This window comes from Cygnus olor, chromosome 8 (genome assembly GCF_009769625.2).
Source record: "Cygnus olor isolate bCygOlo1 chromosome 8, bCygOlo1.pri.v2, whole genome shotgun sequence".
NCBI lineage: Eukaryota > Metazoa > Chordata > Aves > Anseriformes > Anatidae > Cygnus > Cygnus olor.
In genome coordinates, this window is record NC_049176.1 from 22550791 (window position 1) to 22573120 (window position 22330).

Here is a 22330-nt window from a genome sequence, read left to right on the forward strand (position 1 = left end):
AAGGAGGGGGGGGGGGGGCTGCCCACCGTGCCCACGCCTGGCACGGGGACGGGGACCCCGGGGCCACCCCAGCTCAGTGGCAGTGTCCGGGGGGGGGGGGCCAGGGCGGCGGGCACGGCAAACACCGCTGGAGTTAAAGTGCTGGGTGACGGCGCGGACGGTGCCCGGGATGGGGACACGGATGGGATTTTTTGGGGGGGGTGGGTGGGGGGGGTGGCAGGGAGGGGTGGCCCCGTTTGCACGGGAACAGGGCGAGAAATTAGCTTTCCCAGCTGGATGTGCCCGGTGGCAGTGTGGGTGCCCTTTGTGGGGGCAGAGCACGTGGGACCATGGCCGTGGGACATCCCGGGGGCTTGGCACAGCAAGGACCCCCCCCCCCCAAAAAAAAAACCCTACCTGTGCGGTGGCAGCAACAGGCCCCCCGGCACATCCCGTCTCCACCCCTCCCGTGCTCAACAGTGGGGAAACTGAGGCACGGAGGGGGCGACGTGGCCGCCCAGCACCCTGCAGAGAGGGGGGGGCACGACCCAGGTCTGCACCCCTGCCCCGGGGGGGGGCAGCCCCGCACTGGCAAAGGGTCTGCCCCCTCGCTGCCCGAACCCCGGGCAGCCGGGCAAGGCCGTCGGCTGAGAAATAAATCTTTTAAAATAAGCTTAAAAATATATATCTCTCTATAGATAAGTTTCCCTTTGCAATAAATAAAGGTGTGGGGGGGGGTGCCCACCCTGGGCTCTGGGGCTGCCCCCCCCTTATCGGGAAGGGGGGCAGCCCAGCAGGTGGCCCAGGGAGGGGGTCCCAGGAGGTGAGGGGGGGGCAGGCAGTGACCCCCACGCAGGGGAGGGTGGCGGGGCAGAGGGCTGGGCGCTGAGCCCGCCGTGCCAGCAGCTCCAGAAACAGAGGGGGGGGGGTTAGTGCTTCCATTTCTGGGGGGGCCACAGGCCCGGGGGCAGGCTGACCCCAAGCCCTGGAGGTGTGTGTGTGTGGGGGGGGACACAGCGTTGTCGGCACAGCCCCGGGCAGGGGACGGGTGGCACGGCACGGCCTGCACACAGCTTGCATAGAAATGCCAGCCTGCCCTGCCGAGCCCATTTGCGGGGTGGGGGGAGGCGCGGGGGGCCGGTCCTCCTCGGCCGAGACCGGGGCATCGCCGCGGGGGCGATTAGCAGCACGACGCGGGCGACCCCGCTCTGCACCCTCTGTGCCCCTCCGGGCGCTGGGAGACGCCAGCAGCCCACGAGCCGGTGCCATCCGTGGGACCGGTGACCTGCGGGGAGACGGCAGGGGCTCAGTTGGGTCCCCAAAAACCCACCCTGCACCCCCCCATGCCGTGCACCAGCCTGCAGCAGTGCTCGCACCCGGTTAGCGCTGCCGGGGCGATTTGGCACCTCTTGGGCTGCTGCCGCCACCGGTCCCCGCTGCAGGGGACGGAGGGGACGCCCGTGTCCCCAGCTCACCTAGCGCCGGGCGCCCGCCCCGTGGCCTCCCAGGCTCTGCATCTCGAAGGCTTCGGGCACGGCGCTGGGCACCCCGGGCTCCTCCAGGCTGTCCGCCTCCGCGCCGAAACCGGGGTAGGAGCCGGGCAGCGTGGGGTGCAGGGCCACCGTCACCGAGGCGGTGGCCGTGACGGTGGTGTAGCTGCCGGCGGGGCCCTGCAGGTGGGTGCTGTAGGAGGGCAGGGTGGCCCGCGGGGCTGGCCGGGTGCCGGGCGAGCAGGGCTGGCCCGGCCGTGGCGGTGCCGCGGGGCGCGGGTAGTCTCTGGGCGGTGCGGGGCACGGCTCCCTGAAAGGCAGCGGGGGTGCGGGCTGGGGTGGCTCCTTCTTCCCCTGGACCTCCGGGCTGTCCTTGTAGGGCTTCAGCACCTGGGGAGGAGAGGAGTGGGGTGTGTGTAAGGGGGCTGAGTATCCCCAGAGACCCCCCAGCACCACCCTGCCACCCCACAGGGGACCTGCGTGTCCCCGTCCCCCAGCTCCATCCAGCCGCCAGCCCCCTGGCGGAGACACTCACGGTGATGCGGGGGAAGCTGGGGTCCTTGCCGGCCTCCAGCAGGATGTGTGCCGGGGCGGGGGGCACAATGAAGGGTCCCCGGGGGCTGCCCGGCCCCACGCCGTCCCCGTAGCACTCCGTGTCCGAGGTGTCGGTGAAGGCGGCGGGCCAGGCTGGGGCACGGCGGATGTACAGACCCCCGGGGCCGAGGCACGGGGACACCGGCTCCGGAGGGGGCAGGCGGGGGCCGTTATCCATGGGGGATGCCTGGGAAGAGAGGGGACAGTCAGAGGTACCAGGGACACGCAAGGATGGGGGGAGTGTGGGGTGGCAGGGAGCACGGGGTGATGGAAGGATGGGGTAAGGGATTTGTGGGGTGAAGCAAATACAGGGAGAAGGGGATGTGGGATGAAGCAGGGATGGGGGCAAATGGGGATGGGACAATTGGATATGGGGCAAAGAAGGGATGGGCAAAGCACGGGTGATGGCAAGGAGTGAGGGATGGGCTGAGGCGAGTACGGGACAAGGGGCGTGTGGGGTGAATTTAGGACTGGGCAAGGCAGGGATGTGTGTAGGGTGAAGGTAAGGTGTGGGACAACAGGGGAAGAGGAAAAGTGGGGGTCTCCTACCTCGGGGGGTGGTCCGATGACGGAGAGCAGGACGGGCAGCAGCACCAGCCCGTTGAGCAGCCCCAGCAGCGTCAGGATGGTGAGCACCGCAAAGAAGTACCTGCATGGGGGGAGGGCAGGGGGCTGAGCGAGCAGTACCCCAAACCCTAAAACACTGCACACCCCAACCCCATGTTCCCCGTTCCCTCTGGGAGCCCCACGTCCCCCCATGTTCCATGCGGGACGGGGACATGTCCTCACCACCTGCCCCATGTCCCCACCACCACCAGCTGGGGGGGGAGGCTGCCACGCTCCCCAGCCCCCATTGCCACAGCTTTTTGGGGGGGCAGCCAGCAGCCGTCCCCGCACCCAATGGGGCACCCGGCGCTCACCTCATGATGAAGTCAAACTCGGAGCCGGCCAACATGAGGACGCCCAGGAGGGTGGAGACGGCGCCGTCCATCACGGGGGCGAAGGTGTGCTCCAACGCCGCGGCCGAGCGCACGTTCCTGCTCCCTGCTGCTGTCAGGAAGCCCTGCGGAGGGTGGGATGGGGTCACGGGGGGCTCGTCCCCACATGCACGTGGGGCAAGGGGGCCAGCAAGGCTGGGGGTGGGAATTGGGGTGCCCCGTAATCAGGTAGGGGTCTGTTGTCACTCACCAAAGCCACGTGGACGGTGAACTCCACGCCAATGCCCACCGAGGCGATGAGGATGACCACGGGGATGGCGCTCAGCTTGATGCCCATCAGCCCCATGATGCCAAACAGCTCCACTGCCATCATGGCCAAGATGGAGACCTGGGGGGCAGCGGGGTCAGTGGGGGGGTGGCTCTGACCTGCGCATGGCCTGCCCGACCCTACAGCCTACATATAGGGCGTCCTCACCCTATTGCCCCATCCTGCTCACCTGGCGGAGTCCCTCTGTCCTATCTAACGGGGGATGCCCTCACTCGTGTGCAGGGATGTCCCCAAACCCCTGTTCCATCCATCCAGTGTCCCCGATTCCTCCTGACGGGTGTCCCCCACCCACCACCACCTCCACGCGGCGGGGCGCATACTCACGATGATGCCGGCCGTCCAGGGGTTGAGCAGCAGCAGGGCGCAGACGAGGAAGGTGCAGGCCAGCAGGATGCTGATGGCCAGCAGGAACCAGTGGCGCAGGCCGATGTACTGCTCCCAGAAGAGGAAGGGGTAGCCGCTGGGGTAGCTCAGCACCCCGTGGCGCTGGGCGGCCTCCCGGCAGATGGCCCGCACGCTCTCGATCGCCTCCACGAAGTCGGCCGTGCGACGCAGCCCGCTCAGGTAGAAGGGGAACTGGGCGAACTCCAGCGGCTGGGCTGCTGGGACTGGGGAGGGAGGAGAGCACGGGGTGGGCACGGGCAGCACGGCAGCCCCGAGACGCCCACCCCAGCCTGGGTGCAGCCAGGATGCGTGCCTGGGCACCATGGGGTTGGGGAGCCCTTGAGGGGGTGAGTGGGGAGCAAAAGGGGATGCGTCTCTATCAGGGGATGCTCATGGGATGAGGGAAGGAGCAGGGAAGGTGTCCCACGTTTCTTGTGGGGCAGGGAAAGTGGAGTCCTCTGCCAGGGGAGGATGCTGGGGGCCGCAGGGATGCCACCAGGCGCTCACTCACTTCGCAGGTTCTCGCCCGTGGTGTCGTACTTGTCATGGATCCACTCGGGGGGCGGCGGGTAGAAGTTGGCCTGCGAGGCGGCGAAGCCCAGGGGGTCGTTGCTGGCCCACACCGTCAGGCAGATGTAGAAGGTGTCCGGGGGGATGATGCCGTTTTCATCCACCAGCCGCCGCGTGGTCAGCTGCAGGGGCGAGCAGGACAGGCCATGAGCAGGGCGCCGGGCACAGGACATGGCACAGCCCCGTGGCTCCGTCCCCAGCCCCGTGGCCACCCACCTGGTTGAAGTTGAAGGGCTCCTTCTTGTTGCCCGTCTGGATGAGGAGCTTGTACGCCAGCGCCCCGTCCTCGGAGCCGTTGCGGTAGCTGTCGTGGGTGATGCGCCCGGCTTGCCAGTCCCTGTCGAAGGTGGCCTGGAGCCCTGGGGACACAGCGTGGGGTGTGAGCATCCCTCGGGGCATGCCTGGCATTGCTGGGCACCTTGTGGGCACCACACAACCCTGGGGGCTCCCAGAGGATGCCAGGCACCCGGGAAGGTGTGCAGGCTGGGGAGGGGGTCCTTGGGCAGGGGAGGGCATGAGGAGGAGGGCAAGGGATGCCCCTCACCTCGCAGCCAGTCCTGGAAGTAGTGGAGCCACATCTTGGGCAGGTCGTGGTTGCCCTCGCGCACCACGTACTTGACAGTGCTGAAGGCCTGGTGCAGGCTGAGCAGGGCGGCCTGGGCGCCCGGGTAGTGGAAGCCGCCCTTGGTGACGATGAACATGTTGTAGAAGGAGAAGTACTTGAACTGGGCCGAGATGAAGGCGTGCGCCTTGGTGTCCCGCGGCACGATGTCCGTCAGGTAGAGCCCGTCGTGCACCATGGTGGTGCCGTAGAGGCTCAGCCCCAGCAGCGCCAGGAAGAGCACCACCACCACCGCCTGCGGGGACAGCGGGGTGAAACCAACGTCCCCCGCCACCCGTCCCCATCCCGGGACGGCCGTCCCGTCCACGCCTCACCTTGGTCTGGGTGCGCAGCAGGAGCGGGGCGTACTTCTCGCGGGCGAAGTCGGAGAGGCTCCAGCGGCAGAAGGGCAGGGGAACGCACTCGCGCCCACCCTTGGCCTCGTCCAGCTGGGCCAGGAGGTCCCGCGTGGAGCTGGAGGGGGTGAAGACCTGCGAGCCCAGCGGGTCGGCGGGCGGCAGGAGCACAGCGGGCGAGGTGCACACCTGGGAGGTGGGCGGCAGGACGGTGACGATGTGGTGGCCCGAGGGGTCACACTGGGTGAAGGCCTGCACGGTGGTGGTGATCTGGGTGCTGGTGGCCACGCCGGGGTGCCCGTAGGGGGACGGGTGGGAGGCATGGTTGTCGTTGGCGTCTGCGAACTCCTGGGGTTGGATCTGGATGACCCGTGAGGAGCAAGGGCTGAGGGGGAAGAGAGAAGGGGATGGTGATGGCAGGGCTGCCCATGTAACCACTGTGGGGGGGACGCGAGGGCCAGCCCCATCCTCTGCGGTGCCGGCAGAGGCGGTACCTGTAGAAGCAGCAGAGGATGTCGAGCCGGCGCTTCTCCCGCCGGTGCAGGTCCATGCTCAGGATGGCGGGGAAGATGAACAGCACCATGGCGAAGTTGAAGACCACGACCACCGCCGCCTGCGGGCAGAGGGACACGTCAGAGCCAGGCCCTTCCCACCCCAAGGATGGGGTCACTGCTCCCCAGGAGGGCACCGGGGCCGTACCTGGATGGAGAAGGCGCGCAGGGCAGGGATGGGCACCAGGGCTGCCATGAAGAAGGCGATCATGTTGCTGACGGAGGTGAGAGCCACGCTGGTCCCCGTGCGCCTCAGGCACTCGCCCGTCCGCTCCTGCGGGGCACAGAGGGACACGGTGACGAGGGAGCGGGGGGAGCAGCCGGGGAGCCCCGGGAGCAGGGCTCGGCGCTCACCTTGAAGGGGACGTGCTGGCTGGTCTCGGTGAAGGCGTGAGCCAGGAGGAACATGTCGTCCACGCCGATACCGAGGGCCAGGAAGGGCAGGACCTGCCGGAGAGCAGCCAGTGTTGGCACGGGGACAGTGTTGGCACGGGGACGTGGCCACTGCCCGGGAGGAGGGGACCCAGGGCTCTTCCCCCGGCACCTACCTGCGTGGTGGCCGCGTTGAAGGAGATGCCGAGCAGCGAGCAAAGCCCCAGGCCAGAGGCCACGGAGAGGGCCACCAGCAGGACCCCGGCCAGGCCCACGGCCCCCTGGGACTTGGAGCAGTCCCACCGCAGCATGGTGACGCAGGCGTAGGCCAGCTGGAGGAGCACAGCGGGTTAGCGGGGATGCAGAGGGGAAGGAGGGATAGAGATGGCAGGGGATGAAGAGAGGGGGTGTACGCACCATGAGGAGGTAACCCCCGGCCACCCGGATGGCGCTGACGTCGGAGAAGGACTTCATGATGTCGTTGAGCGTGGTGGTGGAGAAAGCATGGACGCTCTGCGTGGCGTTGGGCGGGATGGAGTCCTGCGCCAGCTGCAGGGCATGCACCCCGTTAGACAAGACCCACGTCCCCCCACAAGAAGACCCAGGGGCTGAGCATCACCTCTGAGGGTGCTGGGGACCCACTGGACCATGAGAGCGTGGTGCCAGGACCCACGGCCACGTGAAACCAAGGCAGAAGGGGGGATGCTGTGCTACACAGGGGCTGGGTGCTGTCCCCAGTACCCACCTCCACAAATTTCCTCTGCCAGGCCTCCAGGATGGCACCCGCCTTCTCCTCGCTCCAGCTGATGTCGTGGATCTCGTAGTCGTCCTTGAAGTGCTCGAACAGCTGCCGGGGGCTCATGAGGAGGAACATGGTCTGCAGGGCCTCGGCGCTGGGGGACACGCACACATCCCGCTGGGACCAGCTGCGGCACCCCATGTCACGGGTGTGGGTCCCCCCCAGCCCCACGGGGACACCTAGACCCTGTCCCCTTTGTCCCCAGCCTTGCTCCAAAGCACTGACCCCTCACCAGACATGCTCCCAGATAACCCCTCTTACAGTGGGTGCCCTTGGGTGCTGGATGAGGCCACCGTGCCCCAAACCATCCCACGGACACCACGGCAGGGACCCCGCACCGTGCCCGGGGACCCGCGTGCCATGACAGCTCGTACCTCAGCAGCTTGCCTTGGGAGTCTTTGGTTGTGCCACCTAAGATCAGCTCCTCCTGCCAGCGCATGAATTTCCTGGAGAAGCCGTGGCAGCCCCCCGAGAGCTCTGCCGGGATGTCGGGGCTCTGCCGGCAGAGGGGAGGTGGCATCAGAGGTGGGGGACAGGCAGGAGAGCAGCGAGATCCCGGTCCCCACAGGACGTCACCTACCTGCTGGCTCTGCTTGTTGGGGGCGCTGGGGGGACACTGGGGGTCCCGGGGGTCCAGGCAGGGCCGCTCCATGTAAGCCTGCCCCACCTCTGCCTTGTCCAGCAGCTCCTTGAAGCCTTCCAAGGACGTGAACTGCCCCAGCTCCTCCATCAGCTGCAGAGGGTCCAGGTTGCTCCACTGGATGTCAGGGCGGCCCCTGTGGAGAAAACAGCACGGGGGATGCTGAAACCCCCTACCTCAAGACCCTATTCCATGCGTGGAGCGGGGCTGGCACCCCAAAATCCCTGAGGGGGTGCCCCAAAGGCAGAGTGAAAAGAAGTCAGGATGCCTGCCCGCGGCGTCCCCGCGCCCCAGCGCAGCGGGCCGTGCCCCGAGTCAAGTAGCGTGCCTGATCCTGTTAGGCTGGGACAAAGGGGGGCAGCCGGCCCCGCGCGCCCCGCTCCGTGCGAGCAGTCAGGGCGATTACTGCCCGCGGGCTAACGTCTTGATAGCGGGGAGGGGATGCTGCAGCCCGGCCGGCCCTAAATCTGGTGGTTTTGGGGCTTTGCTGAGTGGGGCAGGATGGAGAGCAAGGCTGTGCTGGGAGCTTGGGTACCCACAGAAAGGGTTTTTTTCCAGATGCGCTGATCCAGACCCGCTCTGTCCCAGCTCCAGTGGCCACGCTGCCCAGGGCCGGCTCCCTGCCTCACCCGGCTTCTCTCTGAGACAGAAAGGCCGCCGAAAAAAAAAAAGGCCAACAAACCCAGCCCAGCGCTGCAAAGAGGGGAAGAAAAAGCCCCAAGCGAGTGTGGGCTCTGGGGAGAAACGCAGCCTAATAATTCATGAAGGCTGGCTGGGCCGGAGCCGGGTGCTCGAGATTCCCACATACCAACCGGAGCTGCTGCCGCTTCCAAAGAGAGCCCCTTTTATCTGCTTTCGCTTGCTTCACTGAGCCAGGGCAAATCCTTTTGTCTTTCCATAGATTGCCGCTCTTTGTTCTCCCAGCTCCCGCCCCGCTCACCCCTCAGAGCCTTAAAAAGGGGGAAGAGTCCCCGGGCTGCCCGGCCTGGGTACCGCTGCGGGGAGAGGTGGCTCCTGCCCCTCCACGGTGCCACCCTACAGCCGGGCGCCCGAGCACGGGGACACGCTGCAGACCCCGATGGACAAAGCCAGCAGCGCCCCACTTGCTCCTGGTCCGCTTCGTTCCCCGCTCCGGCCGGGCTGGGGTGGATGATGCAGGGTCTGGGGGGGTGAGGGGACAGGCGGTGTCCCCCCCCCAGCGCTAGCTGGGCACGCTGAGGCCCCTTTCCCCTCCTCCCGTCCCGCAGCAGCCTGAATAAGGCCACTATTTCATCTGTTTGGCAACGGGCAGCTTTCAGAGCAGCATTAGCATGAGAAAGCGCAGGGCTGCGTTTGCTGACAATGCACAAGTCTGCCCGGGCTCTCCCGGACAAACACGCCTGTAAACAGAAGGAATGCAGCCCCCCTTTCATCCCCCCCACCCTCCTGGGCCGGGGGGGGGGACCTGAGCACAGAGGGAGCAGCCCCAGACACCTGCGTGTGGTGCCCGCACCTCTCTGTCCTCACGTCCCCGTCCCTGGTGGGGTGGCAGCACCCGCTGCGGGGACGTGGCGGTGCCACCGGGACCAGCCAGGCGGATGCAGATGGGGATGCGTCCCCGGTGCCACAGCCCCGTGGTGTTCCCCCCAGGCCCCCCGCACACTCACGGGAGGTAGGCTGAGCCTCCCTGCAGCTTGGCCCCTTCCCAGAAGCAGTCCAGCGGCGTCAGGATCACGCAGGGGAACAGCTTCTCAATCATCTGCGGGAGGGAGAGAGGCGTGAGGGGTCGGCGGGGATGCGTCCTGCCCCCCGCTACCTGCCCAAATCCACCCCTCTCCCACGTGGAGCTGGAGGTTTGGGGGTTGCCTGCAGCATCTGGAGCTGGAAACCCCCCTGTGGCCCAGTTCTCGGGGGGGAGTTTACCACGATGCAACCCCACCGACCAGCCATGGGGTGCCCGATGCCACACGCAGCCAGGACTCACCCTCTCGATCATGCCATTCTCGATGATGGGGACGCCCGACTTGTAGCAGATCTTGTTCAAATCCCATGATCTGCAAAGGCAGGGGGAGGGCGTGAGGATGGGCTCCAGCCCACGGGATGGCGAGGAGCACGGCAAGGTTGTGGGGGGGGGGACATGGGGCACGGCGGGGGTCCCCGTCCCTGTCCGGAGCCGGACTCACTTTCCGTACAGCGAGACTTGCACTTTGCTGGCAGCCAGGGCCGCCTCGAGGTGGAGCTGCAGGGCCTCCTGCGTCAGGATGTTCTCCCCTTCCCGCTTCGGGGTCTGGATCAGCATCTGGGACGTGTAGATGGACTCCTCGCCCAGTTTCTCCTTCGTGTAGCGGAGCTCCTGGCTGACGCGGCTGCCCGCTGTGGGGGGGACCACGGGGCGCCCCGTGAGCACCGAGGCCACCCCAAAGCCCTGTCCCCCCAACACCCTGCCCATAAGGGACGCCCGGGGAAGCTAGCTGGCCCTGCAGCGTTAATTAGGTGCTGCCACCAGAACCCAGGAGACTTCTCGCCACGGGGGTCCACAACTGCTCCATCCTCCGTGCGCCTGCACCCCAGGGACCCCAGGGCTGGTGGCCTCAGCAGCCTGCACCCAGCACCCACACGGACACTTCCAGCCTCAGTTGGCTTTGCTCTCCCTGAAACCCCCCGCACAGCTGGAGAGGTGGACATCATGCATCCACCCCACCCGCCACGGATGCCCAAGACCACCGGTCCCTGCAGGGGTAGGGCTGCTCTGGGAGCACCTGGGGACAGAAAGGTGCTGGGGGGCTCCCCAGCCCTTCGGCACCTCCAGCAAGCGGGACCCCAGCACCCCATCACCCACCGGGACCCATCTTTGAAGGCATCGCAACAGCTCTGCAACCAATGGGACCGACGTTCCCCCAGAAGGCACTGACTTCATTTGCAGTCACACGCACTTATTTACAGCGCCTACAGCACCCGGCCACCCTGCTCCCAGCACCCTCCATCAGGGGGAGGACTCCGGATGAAGCCCCCACCCTGGTGCCACCCACTGAGGACACCCCAAGCGCTGCAGGCAGCCGGGGGCGCTGAGCACCCTGGCACATCCCGGGGCGGCTCCGCTCTCGGGGGGCCGGCTCCGGCCCAGCGCCGGGGCAGGATTCATCCTCGCTGGGACGCTCCCTCGGCAAGAGGCCGGGGCCCCGGCGGGCCTGGCCCCCCGCCAGCACCGAGGAGGCCAGAGCAAGACCGCAAATAAGCAGCAGAATCTTCCCTTTTAATGACTTATTATATGGGTTGGTGGTTTCTTTTTTTTATAATTATTTATTTTTGATTTTTTTTTCTCTTCTTTTTTTAATATATTTTCCTTGCTTTTTGGGTGGCGGGGGGTGCGCCTTTATTGTTCCTGGCTGGGCTGGGGAGCAGCTGGTGTCCATCAGATGCCAGTTGCGATGGAGGTCGTGCCAGGGCTGGGGAGTAAGTCGGCAGGGGGGGGACACACGGACACGGCCTTTGTGTGTGTGTGACAGAGGGGACGCCGGTGCCCGGGGGCTGGGGACAGGAGGAGGGTGGGTGCCGCGGGGGGACCGTCCCCTTCCCTTCCCTTCCCAGCAGGCTGGGAGGTCGGGCGGGAGGTGCACCGAGCTGCTCTGATCTCGGCCGTGCCACCCACGCCGAACCCGCACGGATGGCTGGGGGGGCTTGGGGCTAAGGGAGGGGGGCTGGACCCGGCCCCACGGCTGCATCCTGAAGGCCGCATCCTGCTGCGCCCCGCAGGCAGCGCTGCGGGAGGAGCCGCACATCTGTGACCCCCCCCCCAAGTAAAAAAAAAAAAAAAAAAAAATTAAGAAAGAGAGAGAGAAAATAAAAAGCCGTCCCTTGTAATTAGTGTTAATTTGGAACAGGGCACTGCGAGCCGTCAGCAAGCTTCAAAGGCAGTGAGGAAGCCTCAAATTCCAACACCCTAATTAACCAAAGAGCAACATGAAAAGACAAGGCAGCGCGCGCGGGGCTGCCAAGGACACTTCAAACGGGTGCGCACCCGCCGGACGGCACGGCCGGGCCCGGGGCTGGGAACGGGGCGAGACGCCCCACGCGGCACGGAGCCGGCCTGCGTGCCCCCCCTGCAACAGGGGGCTAGGGGAGGGGGCCGGAGAGCGCCATGATAGCAACAATGAGCACGTTAATGAGGAACTGTATGTAAATTAAAAAAAAATAAAAAATAAAAAATCTCCAATTAACAAAGGGAGCCCTCGGCTTTTTCATGCAAAGGGCCCTCTGGTTCCAATCAGAGGCCCGGTCCTGCTTGTTAACAGCCCCGCTCCAGCACCCCCTGCACCCATGGGGGGCCATGGGCCCCCCACTCCCCCAGACGATGCTCCCCGGCCTCCCATGAGCATCCCCATAGGGTGGAGGTGCAGGGTGCCACGTAGCTCGCCTCGGGGGGGGTGATGGAGGTTGGCTGCACCCCAAACACCCTGAGGGTGTGTGGGGGGGACACCCACAGTGCCCAAGCTGGTGCCAGGAAGGGGACGGGGTCCTGGCAGCATGGGAGGCCTCGGGTGCAGCATCCTCCCGCCCGCGTGGGAGCCCACCCCGTAATTGGGAGCCCACCCCATAATTACGGCGTCTGCCGCAAAATTACAGAGCGGGGCAGGAGCCTCCCTGCCCCCTGCCCGGCCACCCTGCCTGCGCTGCCCCCCACAGCACCTCCCTCCAGCCCCCACTTTTTGGGGATGGGGTGCTTGGCCCCGCTGCAAGCACCCCGAGACACAGCATGGAGGGTTTGGGGTCAGAGGGCCCCAGTTCACGGCCTGGTGTGGGCACCAGGCCTGGCACATCACTGTAGGGACATCCATGGTGAGGGCAGTGGGATGGGGCAGGCCGCCCACCCCACAGCAGGCTGTCCCCGCTGGGCACAGCTGAAGGGGATGGAGGCGAGGAAGATGGTGGAGGTCACAGAGAGGCACTGAAACCCAGGGAGATGTCCTGCTGGGAGGACCACTCTGTCCCCCAGGGGTGGGTGGAGGCTCAGTCACAGCAGTGCCACCATGCTGCGGATGGGCCCTGGGCACCACCAGCTGCTGTCACCGCTCAGGAGAGCAGGGACTGAGCACGTCCTGTGCTCGGCCTCCAAAAGAGGTCAGGCCCTGCCTGGTGTAACAGGGTGGTGGCACGCAGCAACCAGCGGGGACAGCACTGGATGGGGCCTAGTCCTGGTCCTGGCACTGTCCTAGTGCCACCACCCCAGCAAGGGGGAGGAGGGGGTCCCATGGGGGCAAAATCCCATTGCTGGCACCAGGATGCCAGCTTTCAAGCCCATGGATGGTGGGGAAGGTCACACCAAACCCCTCCTGAAAATGGCACCCCTATGGGGACACCCCCCGACCCCCCCAGCACCCACGTGGCCACCTTGCTGCAACAAGGGGCACCCACGGGTGCTGACACCAGAGCACAAAGCTGCTCCACAGCACAGTCAAAGCACATCACCCACAGGGATCCACACACACCCCCGCATGATTAAACCCCCGTGGGGACACCCATTGGTGCCAGCACCACCCCACAGCCCCACGGGCGGGGGTCTTGAGGCACTGGGGGGGGGATGGACGCCCCCCCCACTGTCTGCTTCCCCGTGCCGACCGGCGTGCAAGCCGGAGGCCACCTTCAAAGTGTTGTGGGGCGGATTAGCTGGATTAGGGAGCCTGTGAAAGGACCCATGCTGCTCCAGAGGAAGTCTCGCCGAGGGCGTGCTGAAAGAGCCATTTTTACCTGTCCCGGCCTCCCAAAAAGCCCTGCGGCCCCGTCCTGTCAAAACACAGCCATACACCGCACCGGGGCCATCCCCGTCCCCGTGGGGTGGCAGTGGGGTGTCCCCAGGCACAGGGACTGGGGGGGGGGGGCTGGTGGCTCCACTCCCAGCCCCACAAAAGCACTCCTGACACTTCCCTAAATAAATACGGCATAAAGAGGGCTCTGCCTTCAAAAAGCCAGAGGAGGGGGTCAAAAAATAATAATAATAATAAAAATAAATAAATAAACTGCCCATTTGGGACCAGCTCCCCATCCGCCGGCCCCAGCCAGCCTTTTTTTATGGCCGGAGCTAAATTAATGTCTTTATTACCCCAAATCCCTGCGTGGCTGTTCCCAGCGAGGCTGAGGGGGGGGGCGAGGAGCCAGCAGCGGCGCGGCCGGGACCAAGGGGACAGCGCGACCCCCGAAAAAGGGGGAGAGGGGATTCGGTTGGGAACCATTCACCGCTAAGACTCCTGTCAGCATTGACATAAATTTCCACTGGTGTTGGCATTTAGGCATTTGCCATTTCCATATGTATAGGGCTGCCTGTACTAATTATGCTAATCACCCCCTCTGTTGGCTGCTGTGAAAAATGGCCACATTAGGCACTCCACTGCTTGCTAATGTCACTTAATGTGTGGTTGAAACATACATTCATCCCGCTCTGAATGGTGAAATTTTTCCACATTGCTGGCTTCATTCAGGCAAGAAATGAATTTTTTGAACTCAGACCACTTTTCCAGGCCCGAGGGAGAGGCAGATAATAAAACCCTCTTCTCAGTCCCTTGCGCTGCCCCCTCCCAGCCGCCCAACAGCACTTAAAACGCAGGGAGAGCCCCCTCCCTAAAGCTGGGGATATGTCTAAGTTTAAAGGGAAGGAAAAGAATAAAAAACAAAAAACAACCCCCCAAAAAAACTTCCTAGGAAAACAAAAATGTATAAGTTGACAAGCAAAGCAAAATGGATATGCGCAGATAAGCCACAGCCATCTGAAAAGAGTCTCCCAGACTTTTTGGTTAATTAGCAAAATTTTCCAGCCCGAAAAGCTGACCGAGCTGTCAAGGAAGGGAAGAGCAAGAGATTTCTCGGTGGCCTCCCAAAGATAAATAAGCGGAGGCAGTCCCCGCCTGCGCCCCATCTTCAGGCCAGTCCCCGGAACAGTGCTTGTGGTGCCGGCGGGGCTGCAGGAGGGGGGCTTTGGAGCAAGTGTCAGAGCCCCGCAAGCCAACAAAGCCTGTTTTTATATTTTTAGGATAACAGGGTGCAGGGACCCCAGCACCCCATGGCAGCAGCACACCGCAGCTCCTTGCTGTTCTGAGCCCCCACGTCCCAAGGATGCCCCCAGACCCTGCCCAAGCCCATGACCAGAAGGGGTCACAGGGTCCCAAAGCCAGGCCAGGAGGGGCCCTGTGGCAGCACCAGAGACCCCTTCCCACCCTGTGGGGTGACACCAGTGCCACCACACGCACGGAGGAGCAGGGGGACCCTGTCCCCACCGCACACCGCCTGGGGACGGAGCAGGGACGTGGCAGCTGGGGCGCGGGGCCGAGCCACCCCGCAGCCCCCCACGCAGCCAGCTCCTGCCCCACGCAGACATCTTGCCCCTCCAAACCCACCCGCTGCCGGCGGCCAGACCACCCACCTCTCCCCATGCCCACCCAGAAAGGGCCACGGCACCCCCTCCCCACACAGCTGCTGCCCCACAGGCATCCCCCCCCCCTTTCCTCCGGGGGTCCCACGCGCAGTGGGAAGCAGCGTGGGAAGGGGGGGACACGGGGACAGCCTTCCCCTGGGGCAGAAGCGGGGTGGGGAGGGTGCTTAATCCCACCCTCAGCTCTTGCTGGGGATTTCTGCTCCCTGGTGCCCCTCTCGCTGCAGAGACAGACAGAGCCAGCCCCCTCCATGCATCCCATCTCCCGTCAGCCCCCGCCACGGGGGCACCCCCTGGGCTGCACCCCGGCTGTGCGCTGGGTGCCAGGAGTGGGTGTGCGGGGGGGACACCGCGTGCCAAGCCCCATGGCAGAGGTCAGGGAAGGACAAAAGCTAGCAGGGAGAAATCTCAGCTTCATGCCCCAAGCTGGGAACAGGGAAGAAAACCCCCCTTACCCCCACACCGTGCACCCATCTCCACCCCTCACCCCCACACCCCAGCACATTTGGGGTACCCCTGACCCCTCTGGGAGAGGGACGGGGGCTTCTCCGGGGGGATTCGGCAGCTCTTTGAGAGCGCGAGGGCTGCGCGGGGCGCTCGGCTGTTCCGGTTAGGAATTAACCCGGCCTTCCTTTGAACCAGCCCTCGGCGCTATAAATCAGGCAGGGCCATTCACCACCCAGGGCTCTGCCTCCCCGGAGCTCGCCGCCCCGGCCCCTTGGCCCTACGAACACCCTGGGAGAGCCGGGAACAGCTGCCAGGTGTCTAGAGGTAACTCAACACTCGCTGCGAGCCAGGGTTTCAAAGCCTGCGAGTGGCTAATTGCTTCGGAGGAGCCTAATTGAACATTTCCACAGTCGGGTCCAATTTATGGGGTGACACGGCCTCCCTCCCATCTCCCAGGCAGGGACGTGGGTCAGGCGGTAACCCCAGGGCACCGCCAGCACCCCCCGGCCAGACCCCATCCATCCCACGGGGATTGGGGGAGGCTCACGGGGCTGGGGACCCCCCCGAGCCGGGACAGGGGACCCCACAATTTCCCTCATTGGCCACGGTTGAGAAATGCCCCTGTGGGGCAGAGTGGGGGCTGCCCACCCTATTACCCCGGGGGGGGACAGCAACACCATGCCCCTACCGCCAGGCTCCAGGAGGCTGCGCTCAGCCTCCCACGGCCTCTGCTCTGCCGGTGGAGGTCAATCCCTCTCCTGGGTGAGGTGGTTTGGGATGGAGCATCACCGAGCTGCACCCCTCAGCCTGTCTATAGACAGGTGACCTGTCTATATGTCCAGGGACCAGCTTCTGAGGGTCACCAGAGGCTTCCCGTGAGCTTCAACCACCCCACTGCCTGCGAGCAGGGCCATGGGATGGGACCGGGACTGCCTGCCCCTTCAGCACCACCTCGGGGCTGCGAGGGACCACGTTCCTACAAACGTCTCCCCACCCGGACAGGGCAGGAGCCTCGGGGGGCTCCCAAGGCTTAGGGGACACCCAGGTTTTGCCAGCCCCGAGCTGCCTCCACCCGGCACCGGACTCACAGCACAGTGACACACACCCCAAGAACCCCACTGATGGGAGGAAGGGGTGGCCGAGAAAGTCCACGGGATTTTCACATCCTAAAATGCTCAGGATCCAAACACACGGTCCGGGAAGCTGTCCTGCTGCCCCCGATGCTGCACACCCCGCACCAGCGGGACGGGAACGGGGATCAGGGAGGGCTGGGGACAGCCAAGGACACCGGGGGACACTTTGATCTCGCCAGAGCACGCAGAGGGAGGCCAACAGGGAGGCCGGGAAGAGGCAAGCACCCGCGGGATGGGAACAGGGCAGGGAGGCAGCCCCAGGGCTGACACGCAAAGCTGAGGGAGAGCAGCAAGTCCGTCCGTCCGTCCTTCCACGCCTTGAAACCACCCCGGCCGCACCATCCGGAGCCAGCACCCCGCAGAGCGCCACCGGCACCCCCAGCTCAGCAGCGTTTGACCACGGGGGAAAAATCCAGCTCAAAACACCGGGAAGATGCCCTGGCCAGGAGGAAGAGCCGGCTCCTCCGAGAGCTCCCTCGCAGTCCCCACACCAGCAGGGTGGCATAGCGGGGTGCATGTGCCAGAAAAGACAACTTTGGGGACACCTCCAGCCGTCCCCACACCCAGCCTTGGCCCCTTCCCCGTCCCGCTCTCCACCCCAACGTGCCGCAAGCCCTGCTCCCTCTGCAGCAGGAGCAGCCACCTCCCCAAGTCCGTTTGGAGACGCACCAGATGCTCACCCCAAAAAGCAGAATAAAACCCCACAGAGCCCGAGCCACGACCCAGAGCAAGGAAACCACTTTAGGATCACGTCCCCGCTCCAGCAGCCCCCTTCCGGACCGGGAGGCACCGCTGGGCTTCTCTGCTACGTGGTGCAGGGGAACGGGGCGACGGGGACGGGAACGGGGCCAAGCACCCCACGGGAGTGGGGAGCAGGTGGGGGGGCTGCAGGGCCGTGGGTGCAAGCAGCGAGGGAGCGCAGGGCCCTTTTTGTTTTTTTTTAGTATATATATATATATATATATATATATATATATATATATAAAAAAAAAAGGGGGTGGGAGAGCAAAGTTGCTTCTATTGTTGAACCAAATCCAAGAGTAGCTGAGGACCACACAGGGAGCGGGGCGTGGGGGAGGAGGCAGTGCTCCCGCACAAAGATGGCTGACACCCCTCCGCTGAGCAACATCTGCCCCGGCACGGCACCCGGCACAGCACCCGGCACAGCACCCACGGGCCACCCGCCGGGCACCCACGGGCCACCCGCCCCGGCCGGAGGCGGTGGTGGGCGAGCGGCCGGGAAGGGTGCCGGAGGGAAGGGGGCGAGAAAAATCTGTGCTCGCGCTTATTAATAACAAAGGGCCGGGTTTTAGCGAGGGTTTCCCCTCGGAAACGGGGATTTGCTCCCGGCCTGACCCTGCCCCGCTCCCTGCTCCCCTCCTGGATGCGCTCCGGGAGCCGCGGCCGGGACCGGCCCCGGGGGATGCTCCCGGGCGGGCACCGGGCGGCGGCGGCGCAGCCGGGAGAAGGGGATGCGTGTACGGAGGGGATGGGTGGGGGGAAAAAAAACACGCGTGGGGGGGGACCCGCGTGGGCAGCCCCGGCGCGCACAGCACCGCCGGCGGCACCCCACGTGCGGGGACACCCGCGGGGTTGGGGGAGGGAACCCCACGGAGCGGCACCGCGCACGGCCGGGATCCCGCAGCCGAGCATCGCCCCACGGCTGTCCCGCGTGGCCGTGGGGGGACAAAGCCCGGGCGGTTGGGGACAGCGGCGGCCACGGGGATGGAGACGGGGCCGTTCCCACGGGTGGGCGAGCCCGGGGAGGATCGGGGGGGGGGTGGGTGGGGGGTGGGGGTCGCCCTTACCTTCCACCCAGAGGTGCTCGATGTCGGTCTCGACGGAGGCCACCCGCAGCCCCACGGCCAGCGCCCCGAAGAGCAGCAGCCCCACGAAGAGCACCTTCCGCAGTGCCGCTGGATCCGGCAGCCCAGGGCGAAGAGCAGCGCCTGCAAGCGGGCCCGCAGCCACAGCGGGGCCTTTCGGCCGCCGGCCCTGCCCTGCGGAGTGGGGGGGGGGGGGGGGGGGGGGGGGGACACGGTCAGGATTTTGGGAGGGTGGGGGGGGGGGGCTCACATAGGGCTCAGCATCCCCCCCCCCGGGTGGGATTAAAGGGCGCGGGGGGGTGGGGGGGAGCGATGCCCCGTGCTGTAGGGCTGGGATGCGGATGCTCAGTGAGGAACCCCCCCACCCCCCCCCAAAAAAAAAAAAAAAAAGGGGGGAAAAAAATTTAAAAAAATAAAATAAAATTTAAGTTATAAAAAATTATTCAAAACGATAAAAAGCGATAAAAAGTAAGGGACGGGTGATGCTGGGGGAGCTCTCCCTTACCTCGGGGGCCGGCTTGCGGCGGGCGGCTCGGAGCGGCGGCGGCGGCGCGGGGGGCTCTGCCGGCATGGCGGGGGGCGGCTGCGGGGCGGGGGCACCCCCGCGTTAAGTGGGGCCGAGCGCGGCCCCCATCGGGCTCGGCGGTGCCGGTGCCGGTGCCGGTGCGCGGGGCTCTGCGCCGCCCGCCGCCCGCCGCGCCTCTAAAGGGGGGAGGCGGGGGCGGGGGGCGCCGGGGCCGCGCCGCCGCCGCCGCTCCCATTGGCCGCCGCCGCCGCGGCAGCGCCCAGCGCCGCTGCCAGGCAACGCAGCGCCCGCCGCCGGCGGCCACACACGGCGGAACCCCCCCCCCCCCCCCCCGCCCCCCCCGCCTCCTCCGGTACCCCCCCGTGCACGCACACGCACACGCGCGCGCGCGCACACACACACACACACTCACACACACACACACGGAGGCAGGCGGCCCGGGGGGGGGGGGGGGGGGTTGGGGGGGGTGGAGCATCCCTGCCCTTCCCTACTGGCAGGGGGAGCGTCCCTCCCCCGGTTTCTTTTGGAGGGGCAGCATCCCTGCCCTTGTTGGTTTTGGTTTTTTTTTGGGGGGGGGTGGGAGCATCCCTTTTTTATTTTTTTTTAGAGGGGGAGCACCCCTTCCCCTTTTTATTTTGCAGGGGGAGCATCCCTTCCCTTCTTTTTTTAGAGGGGGAGCATCCCTTCCCTTTAATTTAAGGGGGGGGAGCATCCCTTCCCTTCTTTTTTTTTTTTTTTTGTTGGGGGGGAGCATCCCTTTTTTCTTTATTTTGGTGGGGAGCATCCCTTCCCCTTAATTTTCGGGGGGGGAGCATCCCTTCCCTTTTATTTTCAGAGGGGGGAGCATCCCTTCCCTTCCCTTTTGGCAGGGGGAGCATCCCTTCCCTTTAATTTAAGGGGGGGGAGCATCCCTTCCCTTCTTTTTTTTTTTTTTTTTGTGGGGGGGAGCATCCCTTTTTTCTTTATTTTGGTGGGGGGGAGCATCCCTTCCCTTTTATTTTCAGAGGGGGGAGCATCCCTTCCCTTCCCTTTTGGCAGGGGGAGCATCCCTTCCCTTTGGATTTTGCAGGGGGAGCATCCCTTCCCTTCTTTTTTTTTGGGGAGGAGCATCCCTTTTTCCTTTTTTTTTTTTTTTGGAGGGGGAGCACCCCTTCCCTTTTATTTTTAATGGGGGACCATCCCTTCCCTTTTTATTTTTGGAGGGGAGCATCCCTTCTCCGTACATGCCCCCCCCCAAGGGTGAAGACATACCCCAGAGGTGCCCCCCCCCCCCCCAAAAAAAATTGTGGGTAGCCCCTGAATGCTACCCCAAATGCGCCCCCTCCATTTCTGCCTTCCCCCACCCCATAAGGCCAACCGTCTTCCCATAACCGCTCCCCATAACCAGGTGTCCCTCCCGTACCCGGTACCCACCCACCATGCCCACGGGATGGGTGTCCCTCACGAGGGCTGGGTGCCCCCACCGCATGTGTGTGTCCCCCCCCCCCCCCCCCCCAGGGGTGTGCATCCCCTCCTTCCACCCCACAGAATCCCCCAGGGGTTTGGGGGCGACACAGGGAAGGGCCCCACTTTTTGGGGTGCTCACAAGCGCTGCCACATCCCCTGCCATGAACAGCCAAGTAGGGGGAATACAGACAAACAGGCACCCCACATCCATGGGGCAGGGGAAAAAGGGTAAATGGCTGCAATAATTTGTGGGGTAATTAGGACTTTGCTCCAGCTTTTACGGGACTTCCGCACATCGCACGCCCTCCTCGGGTCTTTGGTGGGCAGACCCGATGCTTCTCCCACTGGTCACCCCCCAGCCTTCCTTGGGGTGGCAGGGGGCTGGTAACAGCGAGGCTCATCCCGCCATCCCCTTGCTGGCCAAAATAAGGTGAACCCCCGCCCCCCCCCCCCCAAAAAAAATAACCCGGGTTCCTCGGGCAGCCCCCGGCCGCAGCCCCGCTGAGCTCTCCGGGCGTCGGCGGCGCGCAAAGGGTTTCTCCCCCATCCCGCGACAGGCCTGTAGCATCTGGCGTTTCCCCAAATACAGAAGGGAAACAGCTATTCAGCACTTCTTGTGCCTGATTGCTATTAACAGCTCCACCATTCCTATTCCTCGGTGGACCGGTCCCACCGCTGGGCAGCTGCTGCTTTTTATAAACTTCATTTGAAATAACTCGCTCGTCCTCCCTCTCCTCCGGCCCCGTGGCACCGCCGCGTCCCCCCGACCTCCGCTCTCCGTCACCCTCCTGGTTGGGGCCGGCGGCTTCCACCTGGGGCTCCGCCGGTGCCCAGCAGATTGTGAAATGGGGTGGATGTGGTCGGGGAGCCTCGGGATGCCCACCGAGCCCCCCGGGATGGTGTCCCGGCCCCATCCCGGCTCGCCCGCGGCAGCACCAGGCTCCCATGCTGCCCCAGTGTGGCACAGCTGCACGGTCCCTTGAGCATGGTGGTGTGGGGCCGGGTTGGGCACCCCAAATGCTGCAGGGGCTTGGGACAACAACCCCAAGCACAAGGCCACCAGCGGGATTGAAACGCCATCCGGAAAACGCCCATGGGCGGGATAGCGCTGAGCCGTGCCACGATGCGATGAGCTCCGGGGCAGCCCCGGGTCTGCTCGGTGCCGCGGGCTCCGGGTCCCCCTCGTGTCCCCCAGGGCCACCCGGGAGGGGACTCGGGGCCGGGCGCTGAGCCCCGCGGGACAGCGGCCCCGGGGGAGCGGGAGGGCGCGCGGGGAAAGGCTGGCGCGCGGGGAGGCTTCGCCTGCCGCTTGGTGCTGACCGGCTGTTTTATATCAAGGCGGGAGGGGGGATTTGCTGTTCTAGATGGTATTTTAATGGGCAGCCAGGCAGCTGGAGCCTGGGAGAAGCCTGCTTTACATTGTTTGGGGTTGTAACAAATAAATTCAATTAAAGGCAAATGGCTCCGCGCAGCCCCCACCCTGCGCGGTGGCTCTGTGGCACCAGCGGCTGGGGGAGCAGCAGCCCGGGGTGGGGGCCCAGGGCTTCATCTCCCCGCCTTGGGGACACCCCCGAGGCCTGCCCCAGTGAGAAGTGGGGATGCGTCATGAGCTTTTTTGGGATGGTTGGGGTGCAGGGATGGGACTGGGGGCACCACGCCACCCACCCAGCACCCAGAGAGCGGGCACCGGCTTGGGGAGCCCACGCCGCCCCCATATTGCACATCCCACCCCGTGATGCAAACGGGACGGGAAAACCCCCGAGGACGCCCCGGGGACGGGCAGCCCTGGCACAACAACGGGGCCCCGGGAGAAACGGAGGTCGGGCAGGGGCAGGGACACAGAGCCAGGGCTTTGCACGGCCGTGCAGCTGGGGGGAAAGCTGAAGGGGACTCGGCGGGGCCGTGCCAGAACCTCGGCACGCTGTAAACAGCCGCGGCAGCAGCAGCAGCA

General features: G+C 65.3%; 1 protein-coding gene across 1 annotated transcript; it reads right to left on the reverse strand.

The window, feature by feature from the left end:
- Nucleotides 1-203: 203 nt before the first annotated feature.
- Nucleotides 204-20353, reverse strand: PTCH2 (patched 2). The gene is made up of 25 exons (XM_040565748.1): nucleotides 20277-20353; nucleotides 18913-19109; nucleotides 18390-18581; nucleotides 9765-9954; nucleotides 9566-9635; nucleotides 9249-9340; nucleotides 7543-7738; nucleotides 7337-7458; nucleotides 6909-7056; nucleotides 6581-6712; nucleotides 6340-6495; nucleotides 6146-6238; nucleotides 5940-6065; nucleotides 5735-5853; nucleotides 5220-5625; nucleotides 4828-5140; nucleotides 4500-4642; nucleotides 4225-4405; nucleotides 3654-3937; nucleotides 3252-3389; nucleotides 2984-3126; nucleotides 2613-2712; nucleotides 2005-2250; nucleotides 1455-1859; nucleotides 204-1264 (listed from the first exon to the last, which is right to left on the reverse strand). Exons 1-24 carry the CDS (start codon nucleotides 20351-20353, stop codon nucleotides 1455-1457), a joined length of 4269 nt encoding a protein of 1422 aa, XP_040421682.1. The 3' UTR covers nucleotides 204-1264.
- Nucleotides 20354-22330: the final 1977 nt, after the last annotated feature.

Bases quoted from the DNA above. Each gene is read 5' to 3' on its own strand.
- PTCH2 (XM_040565748.1), bottom strand. From the start codon at position 20,353: ATGGTGGGTGGGTACCGGGTACGGGAGGGACACCTGGTTATGGGGAGC. The intron at 9,636-9,764 runs GTGAGTCCGGCT...CTGCCTTTGCAG, and splicing joins CAAGTCTCGCTGTACGGAAA to ATCATGGGATTTGAACAAGA. The intron at 7,057-7,336 runs GTACGAGCTGTC...CGTGTCCCCCAG, and splicing joins TCCCAAGGCAAGCTGCTGAG to CGCCGAGGCCCTGCAGACCA.